At 41.5% G+C, this 15,293-nt stretch overlaps 1 protein-coding gene across 2 annotated transcripts in view; it reads right to left on the bottom strand.

Moving 5' to 3' along the window:
• Positions 1-3,627: 3,627 nt before the first annotated feature.
• LOC121855841 (netrin receptor DCC-like) overlaps positions 3,628-15,293 on the bottom strand; it is a 31,488-nt gene continuing 19,822 nt past the window's right edge. For both annotated transcript variants that reach the window (XM_042350994.1, XM_042350995.1), the window contains exons 4-8: positions 11,868-12,000; positions 10,107-10,166; positions 9,472-9,644; positions 7,118-7,247; positions 3,628-5,054 (exon numbers count right to left, since the gene is read on the bottom strand). In XM_042350994.1, coding sequence (XP_042206928.1) covers positions 4,933-5,054; positions 7,118-7,247; positions 9,472-9,644; positions 10,107-10,166; positions 11,868-12,000 — 618 coding nt within the window. In that variant the 3' untranslated portion in view covers positions 3,628-4,932. The remainder of the gene's footprint in view (positions 5,055-7,117; positions 7,248-9,471; positions 9,645-10,106; positions 10,167-11,867; positions 12,001-15,293) is intronic.

Raw genomic sequence — 15,293 nt, 5'->3', positions numbered from 1 at the left:
AATATTTTATATTCGCTGAGAGTATTGATGGTAATACTTCCCTATATTTCCTCAATTTCACTGACGTTAGTAACAACATTAAGGTGCACCGGCTGAGTGGAGACAGTGCTCACTTCAAGTTCTGGGAGTAACTGGTTCGATCCCAAGTACTCCCAGTCAACTAAGCTGCAAAAATGTACCTGATTTTATAGTTAGGGAAGTGAAGGTAATCGAGTGTAGTGCTGGTGACGCTGCTTCCTTGTGTCTCGAAGGCTTCATTATTAACAGTGTGAGGTGTCTATGCCGTCCTTAGCGAGCAGTCATTATTGTGGTGTCACGGAATTATGGGGATGGTTGTGTGTATATGTGTTTCTTAATTTCTTACCTCAGAGTCTGATACCTTCACACTGGTTACTTACAGGAGATTATGGTGTATCTACCTAGCAATTCACTCCACCACCCGACATTTCATGTGATTTATTCTTGATAAATGATGATTTAATGAATTTCATTAATTTCCAACATCAATCTAAGTTATTGGTTATACTTTGTCATAACCAATCAATCATTACCTTTTGTAATAATAAGATGGGGATCACGGATACGGACATAATTGCACTTACGTTTATTTTGCAAGCTTTCAAACAATGATTTACAATTTGCATGGATATATGAGTGACTCACATTCACGCCGTAATAAAATTAATCTTGTAAACAGGGAATTTCAACCTGGGGACGCACAATTGATTACTATATTATGGGTATGACTTAACAGAGCCTTAATTCCTCAAGTGATACATGCTCTGCCAGCCTGGATCGCTCTTGTTGCAACCAGGCCTTCACACGTGATCTTTCCACCGGGAATAACAAACCTTGGGTTAGCACACAAAGTCTCGTGTCACTGACAGTCATTGTAGACGGCGTCGCGCAGGAGAACTGGTAAGGTGACTTGATTAACCACATAGGTTCACTCGTCCAGCCTGGATTGCTTTTGTTGCAACCAGACCTTCACACATGATCTTCTTTGCACGGGGAATATCAAAGCTTTGTGATCGGACTCTGTGTCGCGTCTCGTTCCCTTAAGGAAGGGGGGGATGACGACGTCTTAACTAACCCTTGATCTAGGGTCTACTTGCTAAAATTGTGGTTTTGGGCGAGACACACGATGGGCAATACAACACTGACTCAATCACCCCCCCCCCCTCCATAGACTGGCTCGCATACCCGCTAATAGTGATGACGGAGTCACGGCTCGCCTGGTGCCTTATTTCCCGTAAAACAAACATTGGAGCTGGGTTGCGTGGGTAGGCCCAACGCAACCCATGACAAATGGGTCTCACTTCTATTGAAATTATCATCATCATCATCATCATCATCATCAGTATTGCCCTTATTTCTAAAAGTTCTTTTTTATGAAAATTAATTTTGGTCTATAATAATGATGATGATGAAAATAATAGTTATTGTTTAACTTTTGTAACCACTTTACGGTTATACTGTATGTGGTCAGTACAGTATTACTGCCTCTACTAGCACGCTTAACAAATAATTCAGTGTAAAGCATGTAGGCGCCGCCACCCTCACCAATAACGACCCGAGAAACAAGTGATCCATCATGATATTGTATATATATATATATATATATATATCTGCAATTGTATTCTTGTTTTCTATTTTAAAATTGCACGTAACGTAAAAGTTATAATACTTTACTATGTCATAGATCTATACTCGTGTTAGGGTCGATATAATGAAAGTCAACATTAGTTTGGTTTTCGTTTACCCTTTTCCAAGGTACTCCACCAGTCTGGCCAGCGACTCTCGTGACCACCAGAACATGTCAGTCCCGAGTTGAAGCACTTAGTGACCGTTATGTGCTGCATGTTAATCTATACAGGGTTGTGTAAAATTGCTCCCCTGGTGGAGACTTTGGAAAACAATTCAAACTAGGTCCAAGCAACAGCTCGATCAATGCTCACTTAATGTACCAACCCCTGAGTTCCTGAGGACATTGTGTCGCTGTTGTGTGGCGGCGACAAGTGGCGATTAGCGGAGCTTAATCGTCCATAACTGGTTATGTTGTGGTACAATGTTGTTGGCGTGTGGACCACAGCTGCTAATTTATGGATATTTTCAAGGTAAATTATTTTGCTGCGGTCGTAATATTTTTGACCAGCTGCAATATGTCTTACGAGGTCTCGTTCATCGCCTTTTATCCGTAGTTAAAAGGATAAAATCTGTTTAACTAGACTTGAAGTATTGGAAGCAGTAACAGAGTAAAAGTCCTCCCTTGTGGACTACCCAGTAGGTCACTCTGAGAGCTAATACACTGTAGTGGAGAGAGGGAGGGAGGGAAGAAGGAGTAAATAAGGATGTGAGGGGAGAAGAGAGGAAGATTGTCGATGGTGCAAGGAGGAAAGAGATGTACTGTACAGGTAGTTGGGGTCAGGGAGTGAGGGAGAGAGTTTTGGTGGTGGTGGAGGAAGGGAGGGAGGGAGGGAGGGAGGGAGGGAGGAGCAGAGAGTATGGGTGAGGGAGGGGGGGACAGGGAGAGAGGCTTTGTCTATGTGTCTATGGAGCTGGAGGGAAAGAGTTGTAGTTGGGAGGGAAGGAGGAGGGTTGGGGGGTTATGGCTGGAGGGGAAGGGTGGGAGAATTATCTGAGGGAAGGGAAAGGGGCGAGGCTTTTCTGAGGGACTGGAAGGGAAGGGAAGAGGATTGATATAAAGATCCAATTCAAGTATAGATCCATGAGACGCAAACACACAGAGGAACACTAAATAATAAAACGAATGTTATCTACGAAAATATTTATTTGATGAAGTTATTACCATGTACACAACTATTATGTTTTGAGCCAAGTCTCACCCAGCAGTGATTGTGAACCCGACTGTTTGTTAGCGTCTACCGCCTGGTTGGTCGTGAGAGAGAGTTGTTGAATGAACAGAGATAATTAATAGATGTGTTAAAGATCATAACCTAAACTGTCCTAATTTCTTGGTGAATCAACACTTGAGCGTCGTTCTAGCATCATGTGTATATAACATTATTATCAAGAAGAATCTGTTTCTATTTTTTTTAAACCTTCTAGAAAATTGAAAACTTGTATCAAAATTAAGGTGTCGTGTCCTACGCTGACGGCTGACAGCTGACAACATAATCAACTCTCTGGAAGGTGACCAATTCCAATTTAATCTCTGACGGAGGAAGACATCCTTGGCCCTCCTCACACACACACAGATATATATATATATATATATATATATATATATATATATATATATATATATATATATATATATATATATATATATATATATATATATCTTGATAAAATCACACGTGTGATTTTATCAAGATTTATCTTATCCACGTTTTCATTGTGAAATTACATGAAATATATATATATATATATATATATATATATATATATATATATATATATATATATATATATATATATATATATATATAAATCTTGATAAAATCACACGTGTGATTTTATCAAGATTTATCTTATCCACGTTTTCATTGTGAAATTATATATATATATATATATATATATATATATATATATATATATATATATATATATATATATATATATATATATATATATATATATATATATATATATATATACTTACTTTCCATTTTAATCTTCAAACATTATTTTTTTTATATGATACTTAAATTATTGGTCGTACTCATCGCTGTTATCAGTTAATCACATAAATGATCTTTACATCAACATAACCTAACAGGAACTACTGTGTTATGATAGACTAGTTTTAAGATAAGAGTAATTCTGTGTTGTGACTGAGGCTCAGAACTTAATCGTGTGAGCCAGTAAGTCAAGGTCCTGTGTGATGTAGCAAACCTATAAGTATAAAGATGACGAGACACTTCTCAGTGGCTGGCTCAGTCCTAGGTACTAGACATTCAATAAACATCCAGACAAAAAATTTCCTATACACAAAATACTGTCATGAGCTTCAGGTAGTTTAGAGGAATTATCACTCACAACTCAAACAAGAACTATAATTCTAAATTAGTTCCTGTATAATTAAGTACACAGTCAACAATATGAAAGCCATAAGTACAGATTATATATATATATTTACACTTATATTGAAAACGTAAATACAATTTCAAATAAATTCATATTCTTCAAGGTTCAAAAAATACTACATCTCTTGATAGAAATTTCCTTATTCATATGCTTTATACAAGTTTGTAAATACACAAAAAATATGTTGATGACCCTGGGTGAATATTTTGAACATCGAGGCAATTCATAGTGAAAATACCATCCAGTGAACCACCCCCAACACTCACGACTTTCCCCAATAGAGTTTGTCTGTCTGACCTAACACACTTGCTATTTGTAAGTCATAATATATCTTTATCTGTTACGACGTCACCATCTGTTCTTGACTCAGTTGGTCCCAAACTCGTAATTAACATCTGTGTCACGTACTACAGGTGTCTGGGCCACTCTTAGACGCCCAGTCATGTTTTCAAATGCCACAAGTTACGCTGGGCCAACTTTTCCTGACTCATCACCACCGTCCCTTGTGATAGATCCTCAATATAATGATCGTCTCTACCCAACTTAAGTTTTATTTTAATAGCACCTTACCTGTTTTCTTAGTAGGCGATACCTTTATGATATCCTTCATCTCTAGTTTGTGGCGCCGTCCCTTACATGCTGTGCTGAAGGTGGTGGTGTGACAGTGACATCCTCACAGCCAAGGGTTCACCTACGTTAATGGTAGGGATGACCTGGCAGCTCATAATATACACCCAGGTCATCAAGCATTATGATTGAGGGGGATAATGGTGATGATCTGGTAGTTCCACCCTCACGTCCAGGTCTTCCTCCATTATGGTGGTGATAGCCTGGGAGTTCACCCTCACAGCTGGGTCGTGGTGGTGGTGACAGCTCTGCCGCTCACTGCCATGTCTTGACTCGTTGCAGCATCATCAGCAGCAGCAGGAGGAGGAGGTGGGTGACGGGGTTGGCGACGGGTGCGGCGCTCAGTCCTCCTTGCTGCACAGCTGCTTGATGCTGCCCTGTGAATACACAGTTCACATATTAGTTACTCTTAAGTGGCAGTGATGCCCCGTGCGGAAAAAAAACACTCACTGTTTACACCTAAGTTTGTCTTACTTAATCAGTAAATTTGTTATTTCATCTAAGAATATGTTCGCTCCTGCCCAGTGGCCGGGTTCACTAGTACGATGATTGTCTCTGATATATTCCTCATTTCTATGGAATTTCGATGCTATTCGTCAGCCATATTTACGAGGATTCTTTAGAGGTAGTGAAGACGATGTCGAATGTCGCAGTTTATCTAAGTTGGCGATGCTGTCATAATATCTCGTATATTAATTGTTTTTTTTTTATGTTGTATATGATTTCATGCAGTTGCTTATAGTTTTTATTTTTTTTATGGGGATTAGCCCCCCCGGACACAGGTCACTGACCCACATCGGGGCCTGGGGGGCGAAAATGTAATAATAATAATAATAATAATAATAATAATAATAATAATAATAATAATAATAATAATAATAATAATAATAATAATAATAATAATAATAAATAATAATTCATAATAATTCATAATAAATAAAATTTATGATTAAACAAACAAAAATTAAATAATAAAATAATGATGATAATAATACAGTAACTATAATAATAATAATATTAATAATAATGAACTATAAATACAAAAATGAAAAAAAAAGATCAAAAGAGAGAAACGATATATGTATGTTGTGTTGTCAATGGCAAGAGAAACAATTGAGACCCTGCAATTGTGTGTAAATGAAGCAGAAAGTCAAATCAGCAACCTGGGACTTGGTCACAATTTTCGTGATGCCATATGGCAGCAGGGTCTACCATTAGACAACACATTATGCTTCCAATATCTTCCCAGGCAGTAGTACCTCCCTGTTTGGTAGCTGCCTACTACCTACTCACTCACTCTCACTCTTAAAGATGCATTAAATTAATTTATTTTATAACTATGAATAAGTTTAAATTTTAGGATATATTTTAGTTTACCTGTGACATTACAAGTTCTGTGAGAATGTCCGTTTTCTATCGTGTCATCCAAAAATTTAAGTCATAGATAATTCTATATATTTTATTAATATAAACTCATCCCGTATATAATGTATGCCTAGTTAATGAAATAAGGGTGACCGAATATCCTTACAATGAATGAAATACTTTACCCGTATAATTCAACATACATCAACACCAGTCAGAGCGGTGGCGGCGGACGGTGGTAAGAGCTTCCTCCTTAAATTAATTGATTACTGCACTGTTCATCCTTATTCTTCCCTCTATGTGTGTGTGGTTTTGTTCTCCAAGACACTACATCACCATTAATGTAGATTAAATGGCCTACACAATGTGATATTAAAGTTTGGGCAGGATTTAGGGATCTTTCAAGGTTTTGTTGGGGTGTCCTTATAAACCCTTCCCGCGTGGTTAACTCTAAGCCCGGAATAGCAAATGAACACGGGGCCCAACACCAAGCCTCGAGTTAATCTCTACACTAGCCTCTTATAAACAGTAGTCTACTCGTATGGATTAGCACATATAAAGGGAGTAGATTTATGTCTTACAAATTGGCAGCTTATACAAAAGAAAATAATTAATTGCTGCCAGTTTCAGTCAGGGGAAGCACTAGTCTTGTCTGATCCACGGCTCGTCTGAACACCTACGAATTGTTGAATCACAAACAGCCGAGAAAAACACTTAAAATAAACATCCGATAATAGTTTTTTAACGTTGATCAACTCTTCCTGAGCTGCTACGCGACGATGCATAGTAATTAGGACGCTCCATACCTCTAAGCATATATCCAATGACACTCGGAATACCCTCTTGATATGCAAACCTTTTTGTTTTGTAGGATATGCCCTATAACACCCAGGATATGTCTTACCATACTGAGGATATATGTCCCATGATAGTGGCCAGCAAAACCCTCCTTACCGATGAAGATTTTAGCTTAAGGTCCGCGTAGGTAACATTCCTACAAATCGTAAAAAAAAAATAAAGCTTCCCGATACCGTGAATAAGTAGCCCCTGACACCTAGAGCCCGCAGGAACCCACCGTGCTGGACGTGGACGGTGATGACGGTGGGGGGCAGGTCGGAGGGGCTGCAGCTGTACTCCCCAGAATCAGAGTCTCGCACATTGGAGAGCATCACCTGACTCCGGGTCTTACGGGGGAATTTCTCCGTCTGTGGGGAGACACAAGGCGGTGAAGGAGGCGCGGAGTGGTACTGCGAGGGAGAGGGTGAGAGAGAGGTAACTGCGGTAGAGAGGGGTTGAGAGTGAGGTAACTGCGGTAGAGAGGGTGAGAGAGAGGTCACTGCGGTAGAGAGGGGTTGAGAGTGAGGTAACTGCGGTAGAGAGGGTGAGAGAGAGAGTCACTGCGGTATGAGAGAGAGGGTCGAGAGTGAGGTAACTGCGGTAGAGAGAGGGTGAGAGAGAGGTTACTGTGGTAGAAGGAGGGTGAGAGAGAGGTCACTGCGGTAGAGGGAGGGTGAGAGAGAGGTCACTGCGGTAGATAGGGTGAGAGAGAAGTAACTGCGGTAGAGAGAGGGTGAGAGAGAGGTAACTGTGGTAGAAGGAGGGTGAGAGAGAGGTAACTGCGGTAGAGAGAGGGTAAGAGAGAGAGGTAACTGCGGTAGAGAGAGGGTAAGAGAGAGGTAACTGCGGTAGAAAGAGAGAGAGGGTAAACGAGAGATTCTGTAGTTGGGAGAGTGTGAAGGAGAAGTGGCTGCGGTTGAGAGAAGGGGAGAGAGAGAGGGTGAACGAGAGGAAATTATGGGAGAGGAATGATACGATAACAGAGAGAGAGAGAGAGAGAGAGAGAGAGAGAGAGAGAGAGAGAGAGAGAGAGAGAGAGGACTCGCTTCAATTAATATAGAAGGAAATTCTCAGTGTGGAGGGATGAGCGTGGCGGAGCCAGTGATGTGTTACAACAGCTTCTTGGAGTGAGTGAGAGATTGACTTAAAGTTGAGGTAAACTTATGTGTCTGTAGGGAGGTGACGGGAAGACAGAGGCCAGAAAGGTGTTGAATGGGTGAGGGAAACATGTGTGTCTGTAGGGAGGTGACGGGAAGACATAGTGTTGAATAGGTGAGGGAAACATGTGTGTCTGTAGGGAGGTGACGGGAAGACAGAGGCCAGAAAGGTGTTGAATGGGTGAGGGAAACATGTGTGTCTGTAGGGAGGTGGCGGGAAGACTTGGTGTTGAATAGGTGAGGGAAACATGTGTGTCTGTAGGGAGGTGACGGGAAGACAGAGGCCAGAAAGGTGAGGAATGGGATTAAGACGTAAGATGGGGCAGACATTCATATATCACAACTATATGGTAAACACAGCCTTGTACGAAATGCTCCCCGTAGTTCCGAGAAATGTTGATATATTTTTTTTTCTATTTTTCTAACTTTGTGTTTCCATTGGACTTTTGTGAGTGTGTTTCCATTGGACTTTTTGTGAGTGTGCGTGTTTACATTGAACTTTTGTGAGTGAGTGTTCATTGGATTTTTGTGAGTGTTTCCATTGGACTTTCTGTGAGTGTTTTCCAATGGACTTTTTGTGAGTGTGTCTCCCCATTGGACTTTTGTGAGTGTGCGTGTTTACATTGGACTTTTAGTGAGTTTGTTACCATTGGAATTTTGAGATTGTTTCTACTGAACTTTTTGTTTGTTTTTTCTAATAGATTTTTTGTTTTTCGATTGGAATTTTAGTGAGTGTGTTTGCATTTGACTTTTTTGTGAATGTGCGTGTTTCCATTGGACTTTTTATATACCTGGGCGTGTAGATGCACCTGCCTTCCTGACATTTCGAGATATGATGCAGCCACCTGAAGTATGATACAGCCACCTGAAGTATGATACAGCCACCTGAAGTATGATACAGCCACCTGGAGTATGATAGAGCCACCTGAAATATGATACAGCCACCTGAAATATGATACAGCCACCTGAAGTTTGATACAGCCACCTGGAGTATGATACAGCCACCCTGAAGTATGATACAGCCACCTGAAGTATGATACAGCCACCTGAAGTATGATACAGCCACCTGAAGTATGATACAGCCACCTGGAGTATGATACGGCCACCTGAAATATGATACAGCCACCTGAAGTGATGCAGCCACCTGGAGTATGATACAGCCACCTGAAGAGTATGATACAGCCACCTGAAGTATGATACAGCCACCTGAAGTATGATGCAGCCACCTGGAGTATGATACAGCCACCTGAAGTATGATACAGCCACCTGAAAGGGTATGATACAGCCACCTGGGTATGATGCACAGCCACCTGAAGTATGATGCAATACCTGGAGTATGATACAGCCACCTGGAGTATGATACAGCCACCTGAAGTATGATACAGCCACCTGAAGTATGATACAGCCACCCTGAAGTATGATAAAGGTCACCTACCTGGATGGATACACCGCCACGGGGAGAGTCATAGTCGATGTTAGTTGTGCCATGGAACCAGAGAACATGGGCGGGGGCCTGACGGGGAGGGTGGTGGATGAGGCAGGTGAGGGTGAGGACGCTGCCAGCCTGGATGTGTCGCTCTGCTGGGCCCTCGATCAACACCACCGGCGCTGCACACACACACACACACACACACACACACACACACACACACACACACACACACACACACACACACACACACACACACACACACACACACACACACACACAAGAGAGATTCAATGTCCGAATTTACTGCTGGATGGATATTTTTCATTTATCTCCATATGGTAAATAGATAATCATATATTTAACGATGGTAGATATTCATATGCCTATTTACATCTATTTCAATGTCTTAACCTATTTTTAAATTGTGATAACAAAAGGAAAATATATATATTAATATGCAAAACCTGAAAGACCTGACTGATTTTTTTATGATATTTTATTGTTCTAACTTTTAACTATCAAACCTAACCTAACCTAACCTAACCTAACCTAACCTAACCTAAACTAACCTAACCTAAACTAACATAACCTAACCTAACCTAACCTAACCTAACCTAAACTAAACTAAACGTACTTACTTGGATGTGTTGTGGTGGTGGTTATGCCCATGAAGGCAGGGTCGTCCAGCTGGCTATGTTCTGTGAAGGGAGAAAGAAGGGGTTCTATGAGGCCGGGCTGTGGTACTGTGAGGCAGGGCTGTGATACTGTGAGGCAGGGCTGTGGTACTGTGAGGTCGAGCTGTGGTACTGTGAGGTCAGACTGTGGTACTGTGAGGTCAGACTGTGGTACTGTGAGGTCAGACTGTGGTACTGTGAGGTCGGGCTGTGGTACTGTGAGGTCGAGCTGTGGTACTGTGAGGTCAGACTGTGGTACTGTAGGGTCAGACTGGGGTACTGTGTGGTCCTGGCTGTGGTACTGTAGTCGGGCCGTGGTACTGTGAGGCCGGGCTGTGTTTCATGAGAGGTCGAGCTGTGGTACTGTGAGATAAAGAATGTGGCACTGTGAAGTCAAAGCTGTATGGCACTGTAAGGCCAGGGTGTGGGTACTGTGAGATCAGACTGTGGCACTGTGAGGTCAGACTGTGGCACTGTGAGGTCGGGCTGTGGTACTGTGAGGTCAGACTGTGGCACTGTGAGGAGTCAGACTGTGGCACTGTGAGGAGTCAGACTGTGGCACTGTGAGGTCAGGCTGTGATACTGTGAGGTCAGACGCTGTGGCACTGTGAGGTCAGGCTGTGACACTGTGAGGTCAGGCTGTGACCTGTGAGGTCAGACTGTGGCACTGAGGTCAGGCTGGCTGGTACTGTATGAGGTCGGGCTGTGGTACTGTGGTCAGGCTGTGAGCGTGTGAGGGTCAGACTGTGGTACTGTGAGGTCAGGCTGTGGTACTATGAGGTCGGGCTGTGGTATTGTGAGGGTCAGACTGTGGCACTGTGAGGTCAGGCTGTGGTACTGCAGCAGAAGTCTGGGCTGTGGTATTGTGAGGTCAGACTGTGGTACTGTGAGGTCAGGCTGTGGTACTATGAGGTCGGGCTATGGTACTGTGATGCCGGGTTATTGTACTGTGAGGTCAGACTGTGGTACTATGAGGTTGGCTTGTGGTACTGTGAGGTCAGACTGTGGTACTGTGAGGTCAGGCTGTGGTACTATGAGGTCGGGCTATGGTACTATGAGGTTGGCTTGTGGTACTGTGAGGTCAGACTGTGGTACTATGAGGTCGGCTTGTGGTACTGTGAGGTCAGACTGTCGTACTATGAGATCGGACTATGGTACTGTGAGGCCGGATTATGGTACGGTGAGGTCAGGCTGTGGTGAGAAGCGTGATTGTTGGCCATTTATAAGATTTTCCCACAGATCTATACTGAACATTGCTGAACATTACTTATCCACGAGAAGGGAGGTACTGTGTGATTACTGCTGCTTAAAATGAAAACAAATGGACAAATTAGCGTGGTATTGTTCGCTATAAACCACTACCACAGACCCCATAAGACCTTGGAATAGGGCATTTATAGTTAGGCGATGGAGAAGGAGCGGTAAAGAGGCACAGAAGAGTGAAGTAGTTAGAAAATGAACGAGAAATGTATAAGGACGGTATAGAGAGACAGAGGGATAATGAGACGAAGGGGACTTAGTGAGGCGAGGAAGGGAAGGGAAGTGAAGGGAGGCTAAGTAAAATATGTAGATAATGTGGATTAGGAAAATGAGGGGAGGTGGCAAGGAAAAGGGAAGTGTGGAGAGTCATGGAGATAAGGAAGGGTGAAGAAGAAGCGGACAGATGTGAAGAGGCTAAAGAAGGATGGGAAGGAGGGCAGCTGAGGGAATGAAGAGAGTCTTTACCTCTGACAAGTAGGGCCACCTGGCGGCTAATCTTGGGGTCGGAGTTGACGTGACACTCGTAGATGCCCGAGTCCCTTATGGTAGCGAACTTAATCTGCAGCGTCCATTCATTGGAGTCGTCCGCGTGCAACACCTGTAGTAATCACACACTACATGCCATCAACAAGATGGTTTCTACACAAGATAGTTTCATGCGAGACTTTGCAACAGTTTTCTTTATTCCTTGTATTATGTAGTAAAAACCAACTCTCTCTCTCTCTCTCTCTCTCTCTCTCTCTCTCTCTCTCTCTCTCTCTCTCTCTCTCTCTCTCTCTCTCTCTCTCTCTCTCTCTCTCTCTCTCTCTCTCTCTCTCTCTCTCTCTCTCTCTCAAGCAATTATCACAACTTACAATACTTGCCATGGCCCAGAGTCTTCATACTTATCTCATCAAAGATCAGACCAAGAACCCCTGAGCTCATTAAGTCATGTGTGTGGTATATATACCCTCATGCGGACATGAGTTCCCACCTCCCCCTTGCCTCCTGCTACACCTTTTATCATCGACAATTCTTAATGTAATAATTTTCAGGTGAGGTATAAATGGCTCCTATGCGTTAAGTAATTTGGGAGAAGACTGGTTACATACAGACAGCTTTGCAGTTGTCTACGCCGGTCGATGATCTGGCGCATCCAGTTAATACAAATATGCCTTTACAAAGTGACTCGTATTACACTTCAAGCTATGTCTATGAGTTAAGATCCATATAATTTATTTCACCTATAAGCAGGGACCTGGAAAGGAGCTTAGAAATATATGTTGGATTTTAAGGACAAATACTAACGCGTCCTGTACCACAATAGCCCTGTACAGCACTCCAGCCCTGTACAGCACTCCAGCCCTGTACAGCACTCCAGCCCTGTACAGCACTCCAGCCCAATGTCCTGTTGTAACCCAAATCAACAGTAACAACAGAGCTTCATTCAGTCCCAGTTGTTTCTATTTTGGGTGTGACTGATCTATCCTGGATACACCACCTGCTCCAACTTAGTGTAAACGCTTTTAATGTTTTAATATCTTACTCTGTACTTATGAGAATGTTATGAAGATGGATGTGTCAAAAAAGTCATAGTGTTTTCTCAAGATAAGACAGTTTTCCCCGCCTTAAAGCTTTATGAAGTCAGAGTTTGTCTTGTTATGACCCAATTAGAATCTCTTTGATGAGTCAGTAAGTGGGATCGACTTTGACAATCTAATCTGTTTATGAACTAAAGTTTGCCTGTGTTCCAAACCGGATAAAGGATTACTGTTTTGAATTTGATCATTCTTACAAAAATTAGGAAGACGGGCCTTTCTAAAACATCTTCTTTTTGTTAATTATCATACTCTTCGTTCGTCAGGAGACAGCCTTGTGCGTCGGTGAGTTTGCTTTGGATTTTCAAGATGAGAGCACGTTTGTGTTGGGACAAGTTTCCCGCCAGACTTGGGTTATGGCTCCCAGACACACAGTTACTCAACACTGAGGGCAAGATTCACCTTCTGTGAGCCTAACTGGACTAGTTATTGATGAATTCCCTTTGCAAAATGAATAAAATGCACCACGATGTTGTAACTTTCGAACGATAATTTTAAATGTTCTCTCGTAATTAACTTTAGTAATTGTAGCTGTGATATCCTCGTTCTTAAAGGACTTATAATATATTAAACAACAATACCTAGTTACTCTCTAGTTACCTAAAATCCAAATAGTTTCGATCAGTTAATTTTACAATAGTTTCGCAATCCCAAACTGTTATGATATTGTGTTTCAGGAATAATCTTCTCTTTTATATCACCAACACACTCCCTGATCCAAGTCCTTTCCAATGAGGTATATGTGGGATTTACATTTTAAGCCGGTTGGGAGATTACCTTTAACAAACAGACGGGAATAACTACACAAAGGTAATTTAGCATCATGGAGAGTGACGAAGTATAAAATACCCCTAGGAAAAAAATTTAGTCTAACCAGAATTTATATATGATTCAATTTACATAATGTAGGTATTGGAAACTTTTGATAAGCAGATACAAATGAAGTGTACTGAATATTGAAAGTGATGAACCCAGATTGTAAGCGATGAATCCAGATTGCAAGCGTTGAACACAGATTACAAGCGTTGAACTTAGATTGCAGGCGTTGAACCTAGATTACAATTAATGAACCTAGTAAATGATGATGTTCTTATGAGTGTTAAGTGAGTGTGATAAACCAGCTCCCTCGACCTATCATGCCACAGATACTATACAAATTATCACTGCCTACCATGGTATAGCTGACGGGATACACCACGTTCCCTCTCCTATCATGCCACCAAAATCAGTTCTAACCTCTAAGGAAATGCTACTTTTAAAACCCGAATTTCACGGTCAGAATATACAGTCTACATCAAGGTTTATTCTTCATGTTAAGGGAGTAACAAAGGTATCGGTAGGTCGGTGTTGTGACGGTTGTGCTGGAGGCTGACCCAGTTGTTAGATGAGTATTGATATCTCGTAACTCCTATCCCGTTGTCGGTTCATATGAGGTTCAGTGTTGTGGAGGTGATAGCCAGCGCTTACACCATTACAAAAGCGAATGTTACAAACTCTGAAAATACGTTTTGTCATTTTCTTTATCCAAAACGTCGTACAGTTTTCCTCTTTATTCTCCTAATAGCATTTACGTCGATGTAATACAGACTACAGAGTATAAATTGTCTTGGTTATGTATGTATGTATATATTTTTCATGTACTATCAGCGTGTTTAATTACGACAGAAGTGTAATACGCGTTCAGGGTAGAGAGTTGTGCTGGTGAGTCTCTGAGGATAAGTACACTCAACTATTTTCGGTGTTTATGGAACTTCTGCTTCCCGCCAAGACTTTTATGTATACACAACTTGTCTCACTTTATTACTAGCAGGTACAAATAAACTTCATCTCCGCTTCCCGAACAAAAGTGAGGCCAAGTTAGCTGAAGCAATACTGAGCCGCAAACAATGTGGGAAATGGCTTTACGTTTAAAATTTTGCATAATTGTTTTTTGAGGGGGGTATTAATATTTATTAATGTAATATTGCTTTCTGTACAAGTGTCAGAGGTAATAGACAAAGTTCTTTAGGAAATACTGTATATGTGTGGCGTCCTTAGATTCCATTCACCATTGATACATTTTTAAAAACTATCATGGTAATGAATTAAATAGCTTTTGGCCAGTCGTAATTATCTTATATTTGGTCAATCTTCTCCTCTTTCTCTTATTATGAAATGTCTTAGTATACATGATCGGCTGCACCATTATATATAAAATCACACAGGGAAAGACGAAACAATGGAGCACCTTAGCTTTCGTCTTTATTCAAGACATCTTCAGAGGCAACTAAGTTACAAGGACTGAGAGAGGCTTATGTACACAGGGTGACCTTAC

Source organism: Homarus americanus, unplaced genomic scaffold (genome assembly GCF_018991925.1).
Source record: "Homarus americanus isolate GMGI-L3 unplaced genomic scaffold, GMGI_Hamer_2.0 scaffold14072, whole genome shotgun sequence".
NCBI lineage: Eukaryota > Metazoa > Arthropoda > Malacostraca > Decapoda > Nephropidae > Homarus > Homarus americanus.
The sequence above is the reverse complement of the archived record's forward strand: the minus strand, read 5'-3'. Positions and strand labels throughout refer to the sequence as shown.